A 6,372-nucleotide genomic window follows, 5' to 3' on the forward strand; every position below is an offset into this window, starting at 1 on the left:
TGAGGATTTTTGCATATTTTTTAAACAAGACAAAACCGGCAAAACATAGCTGTCGAAATTAGTTTTTTGCAATTACGCTGTGAAACTTTCAACTTTTCCTGTCCTTCTGGAGAAACGAAACGGCCTACTTTTCCCTACCGAAAATAACAGAATGGCAATATAAAACCTTTCAATACACATGGATGATTGACATAAAATTTCATTCAAAAAGCGTTTTTGGGAATTGCAAAAAATGTTGAAAGCAACTTGTTGCAAAACATGATTTTTTCAGCATTCGTCGTTTTTATCCAACTCGGTAAACCTCGTTGGATAAATGTACGACTCAAACATTGTTTTGCTGGATTACTGTACAAGATGTAAAAAAATATTATGGACTACTTACTGAAGAAATGGCTCACACATTGAAACTCATTCAAATAAGTGTTTACTCGTGAAACAATAGACCAACAATATAGTTCGTTATTGATGTAACTTAAAAAATATATAAAGTGCATAGAAACAGAAAAAGTTACTGTTTTAAGGAAGTGCATACTCCAACGGATTAATATTTTTAAATAGCTAAACAGTAAATGACTTGAAGCCAAATATAATACAAACAGTATGCACTTATGTAGTGTGTCACACATGCCACAAAACCAATAGAATGTTACAACCCAAACATAAACACTCCCCAACGATATTGTACAACCCTCAGCAGACGCATCATGACAGGTTAAATAAACATAGAAACAATGGAAAGTTCTCGTAGACCGATTGCAACAAAGTGTGATTTTATTCCGCACCAATCTTAGAAAGAACGTCCCTTGGCCTCTCAGTAAACGGGAGCATTCATGATGTCACGCAGACGGCGCGTTTGCTTGTCGGGCAGCCGGAAAAACTTGTCCAGAACGTACTCAATTTCCTTCTTGGTGTGCAACGGAGGCCACAAGGTCGTGATGGCTACGTGCCTGCGGGGGGAAAAAATAGAAGGGGAATGGGAACCTGTCGATAACTGATAATTCGCGGGGTTTGGAATTCGCAAATTTCGGGCGGAGAGAGCACTGACCTGTGAAAACGCATCGAGTCGTAGGCGGAATTTTGCATAAGTTCCAGCATTTTCAGCTCGTACTGGAACTGCTTGTCGTAGCGTACCTTGTCCTGGTGGTACCGTTGGCGGCAAACTACGGGACTGGAGTTTGAAGAACACTTTAGGCACATTGAATTCTTGTAATTTCTGATAGGTACTTACTAGGTAACCTGGAACTTGGAGTAATCCGGATAGACGCTGTCGTTTGAAATTTTTGACTTGGACGGGGCAATTTTCACCGATTTGCGCTTCCCGGACTCGCCGTGCCTTCTTTTGCCAGCCATCTCGGTGGAACGTTCACGCAGAACTACTAATGCTGATCAAGGAATATTCGCAAACCGTGCTTCGCAGACAGGTGAGTATTGATTTGGGGGAGCCACGCTACAACATGTGGCACGTGGCCTGAAGGTTGCTGAAGGAATCGGAATGAGGTCTTCAAAATAAACAAACCCGGTCCGTTGCTGGGGTAACGGCCAAACGGGCTGGCGTTAATGTAGGTCAGCGTTGACACTTTTGGGCCAGATTTAATTGTTCATTAGCTTAAATTTCTACAGTCACACTTTACTATGTCGATATGAAAGTAGATTATTACAATAATTCTATATGAAAAGAACATTTTTAACAATCACGTTTTGGAGGTCATATTTTTTGCTCTTCAAAAAAAAAGTTCCTCTCATATTTAAATATTTTCATGTCCATTTCTCATTTTAACATATTCTTAAATCACATTTTTTAATGTTTTGTCTGTTTTGTTTTTTACTTATTTTTCAGCTAACTCCATTCTTTTTCACTTGTATTTACATTTCTTAATCAAATAAGATTAAACTCCATACTTATTTTTACATTTTACTTCCTTCTGTTACGGTCTAAGAATATCTATCAATTTAAGAGTCCTTAAATTTAAGATTTGCTAGTTTTTTTTCTTCTACTTTCCAAAACTCGCACATCCCTCACATCCCGCGGCCAGTCCCATGATCAATCGCTGCACCGCAAAGTGGTCCATGTTGTCAACGATGGTGATGTGGCCGGTTCCTTCACTGCGATGGTTCAACACAAGCTGACCCCGCGTCAAAAGTCCGGCAAGTTCCACGCTTCCCGGATATTGCTGCCGCTCCGTGACCAATTCCGGATGGGTGAATGCCATCGCAACTAGCAAGTCACAGGGCAACCAGTTGGCACCCGCTTCCAGAGCCTTTCGTTCCGCGGGGTTTAGTATCTCCAGCACGGGATTTGGCGGGCCGCTCGCGATCGTCTCGAACCGCCACGTTTGGTTCATCACCAGGTTCTCGCGGTTAGCCGTTTCCCAGGGTAGAATTGTGATTGGACCGGGATAATTGTTGAGCACGATGTTGGCACCCTCTGGGTCATGGTAAAAGTTAAACTCGGCGGCACTCTCTGTGTTGCCAACACCATGCCGGTTTCCGCCCATTATGAGGACTTCTTTTATCAGTTGACGAGTTTCTGGGTATGCTTTCAGAGCCAGTGCTAGATTTGTGAGTGGTCCCAAGCTGATGAAGCTTATTTCAGAAGGGTACTGAAAAAAATAAAGGTTTATTATTATTTAATAACTTCAAATTTTGATATTTATCATTAACGATACCTTCAAAATGAGTCTTGCAATTTCGTGAACTGCACCTGTTTTCAGCAGGGCCATATTCGGCGGTGGCAAATGAGAGTAATCCACGTCGGAAAATCCGTCCACTCCAAAGTACATATCGTCCGGGTTCACAGTCGGTTCTGGAGTAATCAAACGTTCGTTTGATCCCAAGAACACGGGAACCTCGTTCTCCTTTCCCATCGCGGCCAAAATTCGCATCACGTTCCGCCCCACCATGGTCACGTTCGCGTTTCCTTTGACACAGCTGATGGCTTCAATCTTCACGTTTGGGCTGCTCATCAGGTGATAAAGTGCCCACGCGTCATCGGGGCCAGCATCAACGTCGATGATAACGCGACGAATTGAGTTATTGCCTGGAATTTTTTAAGATGAAACATGAATTGAAATCATGGAGAAATGTAACACAATAATGTCTTTGCAAAAATACCTTCATTTGATCCTGCTCCTATTAGGTATACGCAATAAACTACAACTGGAAGAGCTAAGATGAATGAAATTGTACACATTGTTTTGCTGAACTTGGCAGGAGTATGTCCGATAATTTACTGAACGAAGAACTATTGCCCACTCTCAAACAAGAACCAGCTGTTGGTTATCCGTTAATCAAATCAATTATGCATCCAATTACTTCTCACACGCTAACAGGTAGCGACTTGGGTAGCGATACTTTTGGCTGAACTGGTCAAAAAGCATCCGCAACAGATAGCCAGAACATTGTCTATCATCTAACATGCATGAATGCATTCCTGCATGGTTTACATGGATCAATTACAGTTTAAGATTCGAATTTATTGTAAATCAATTAATTCTCCTAGTCTGCAATTAGGTCCTTAAATTAAGCTTAAATTGGTGATATCATTGTTCACATCGCTGCTCATCATTGAAAAAAACGGCTAATATCCACTTTTGGCAAAATCGAGATGATAGCACTAGGTGGTGGTACATCTTCTGAAACTTGAATTTTACTAAAATAGTGTTTAATTTGGCTGCCGATGTGAAAAACCAAACGGCTTTTATGCCAACTCAATGGGAAATTTCTCCGCCAAGGCAATTTCCCATTAGGATGGTATAAAAGCCGTTTGGTTTTTCACTATTTCAGTGAAATTCAAGATTCAGGAGATTAGTGACGAACACTTAAACGCTTTTTTCTCGGAATAGTTAATTTGTCATAATAGCTTCTCGGCCCTTCTTGACATAATAATTCCTACTTGACAGCTCGTTCCAAAGCTACCATGCATAGTTGATCCATCGTAAAATGTTGTCTTGTCTTTTTTTGTTTTGCACTAAAATGAAAAAAAAGTGATCAGAAATGGTTTTAAACAAGGGAATGATGTAAGAAAAAGATTCACAATTCCGCATACACTAAAACCCCCATTTACGCACAAGCGTTACGCTTTTTGTTTGGTTGATTTCTCGAAAACAGTGTAATGTTTTTACATTCTTTTGACAGCAATTTGTAGATCTGCACAAGACGTATAAATCGCTTTAAAAAGTTTGCAAAAATATTGCGTCGTTCCAGAGAAATCGTCGAAATACAAAGCGTAACGCCTGAGCGTAAACCGGGGTTTTAGTGTACTTTATTGCAAGATGCTTTAGGTAAACACCGAAAGTTTGGTTGAAATTTTAAATAAAAAAAAATGCTTTAAATCTTTTTATTTTATCTGTTTTCGACAAGCAGCCGATTAATTTAATCATTTTATAGGCGATAGACTATTTTTCTAAGCTCCAAAACATATTTTTTGATGAAAAAATATTTTTGTTGCAAAATTGGCTTGCGTAATTTGTGTTCAACAATATCAGTGTCTTGAGTTTATTTATCTTTCGCTCTTTGGTGTGACAGGGGGATTGGCAGCCAAACCCACTTTTGTCTGACAGTTTTGGTCTGACAGCTGTATGCCGGATTTTGGCCTGACCACGCGGGGGATTGGCAGCCACACCCCCTTGGTTTTAAATCGTGTTTTTTACCGTTGTACGTAGAACTTGGTAAAGGGATTTAGGACCCTATTGTTCGCACAATTGGCCATGTATTTTTTATGATCTCATTTCTTGAAATTTTTGAACCCACCATGATTATAGGGAAAGGTATAGGGGAGGATGGGAAAACTTGATCCCCTTTTTGTATCGCACATACAGCGCCGTACCTAGGGGTTGGCGCAGTTGGCGACCGCCAAGGGTGCCAGCCCTTGGGGGCGCCGAAATCCTTGATTGTAGAAAATTTCTATGTCAGTTAAAAAAACTTTCATTATTATTTAACATAAAATGGGCTCCAGAAGTTGAAGTATACCTTCAAATTAAATACTATATTTGGACTAAAATATAAAAAAGTGTTTTAGGGGCGCAATGTTTTTGAAAATGTATATTAAAAGGTAATTTTTTTTTTCATCGAAGAAGGGGCGCTAAAATGGCAAAAAGTTTCAGGAGTTCTAGAAGAGCTTTTCAAAATAACTACAGCTTAAAGTTCGCAGTATAATGATGTTTAGTCACACCTTTTAGACAAGAAATTGTCCAACTACAGTACTTGTTCGGTAACTAGTTATTTAAAGTTTTCATGAAATGTTATGTTTGAAGAATATGGTTTGGAAATATTTTTGAGAGGTTTTTATTGAAAATATAATGCATTGATGTTCCCCTTACCATTTTTCGATCAACCCAGTTAGCGAGCAGCATTCGTAACTGAGCTGATTTGTAATTTTCACGTTAATTTGGCTGTAAATCAAAATCAGACAAATTGATAGCCAAATTATGGTCATATTTTGAGTTTCTATAAAATAAGAATTATTTTAACATTAAAACATATACTTTTCTATTGAAATTTTAACATTTCAATAAAAAATATCTCGAGTTTGAAAAATGGCTTTTGAGATATTTATATGACGATTGCCCTCTTCATAAGAAACTTTGTGCATTGAAATTGGCATATGCTATTTAGAAATACTAGAATTTTGAATGAAAAAACATCGTTTTAAAATTAAAACGGCTGTTAAATTAAATCAATAAGACTATTTTTTTTAAATAAAACGTTCGTTTTCAGAGCACATAAGCTGCTCTGAACATCACCTTTTAATTTTTGCTTAAACGGTGTTGAAAAATTTGCTACACAACTAAATTTTTCTGCCGAATTTCGAAAAAAATAAATCAGAACAGCCTATTCAAGTGTTATTTTGCCAAAATTTACACATTTAATTTTTAAAACGTCTAAAAAGCTCTGGTATTAAGAGGATATTCATTTCTATTTAAATTGAGTTTCAGTTAAAAACAAACAAATAATATTTTTCATGATTTTTGTTTATGAATATGGGTTTTGTGAAAAAGATATCTTTAAAAGACATTTTTTTTACTGATAGAAAATAAATAAACAAAACTAAAAAAATATCCATCAATAAAATCAGTGCAAAACATAATTAAAAAAAATATTTTTAAAAAAAATACCGAACGTCGTCTGTGCGCATCCATAAAAATGAATAAAGATGTCATACCTTCATTTTTTTACAAAATATGATGCTCTTATTATTGGCATTAAAATAAGTTTCATCATGAATTACGCTAGTTATTGAATGATCTTTAATTTAATTTAATTAAGTTTTAATTTAATTTAACGAATTTTATGCTGCATGTTGAAAAATTATACGCTTATATATTTTTTTTCTTTTTTCTAACTTCACCGAAATGGAATCCATTGCCAAATAAG

The 6,372-nt window shown here is 37.2% G+C and overlaps 1 protein-coding gene and 1 pseudogene across 1 annotated transcript; both read right to left on the bottom strand.

Annotated features, from left to right (window-relative positions):
* Positions 1-745: 745 nt before the first annotated feature.
* Positions 746-1,388, bottom strand: LOC120412916 (uncharacterized). The gene is made up of 3 exons (XM_039573549.2): positions 1,229-1,388; positions 1,046-1,168; positions 746-947 (listed from the first exon to the last, which is right to left on the bottom strand). Exons 1-3 carry the CDS (start codon positions 1,348-1,350, stop codon positions 812-814), a joined length of 381 nt encoding a protein of 126 aa, XP_039429483.1. The 5' UTR covers positions 1,351-1,388; the 3' UTR covers positions 746-811.
* A 565-nt stretch (positions 1,389-1,953) lies between these two features.
* Positions 1,954-2,989, bottom strand: LOC120412909 (pyrimidine-specific ribonucleoside hydrolase RihA-like; annotated as a pseudogene).
* Between the last annotated feature and the right edge of the window lie 3,383 nt (positions 2,990-6,372).

Source organism: Culex pipiens, chromosome 3, assembly GCF_016801865.2.
Source record: "Culex pipiens pallens isolate TS chromosome 3, TS_CPP_V2, whole genome shotgun sequence".
NCBI classification, from domain to species: Eukaryota; Metazoa; Arthropoda; class Insecta; order Diptera; family Culicidae; genus Culex; species Culex pipiens.

Coding starts and splice junctions, on each gene's coding strand:
- LOC120412916 (XM_039573549.2), bottom strand. CDS start 1,350: ATGGCTGGCAAAAGAAGGCACGGCGAGTCCGGGAAGCGCAAATCGGTG. Junction 1,169..1,228: donor TCCAAGTTCCAGGTTACCTA/GTAAGTACCTAT, acceptor TTCAAACTCCAG/TCCCGTAGTTTGCCGCCAAC. Junction 948..1,045: donor GACTCGATGCGTTTTCACAG/GTCAGTGCTCTC, acceptor TTCCCCCCGCAG/GCACGTAGCCATCACGACCT.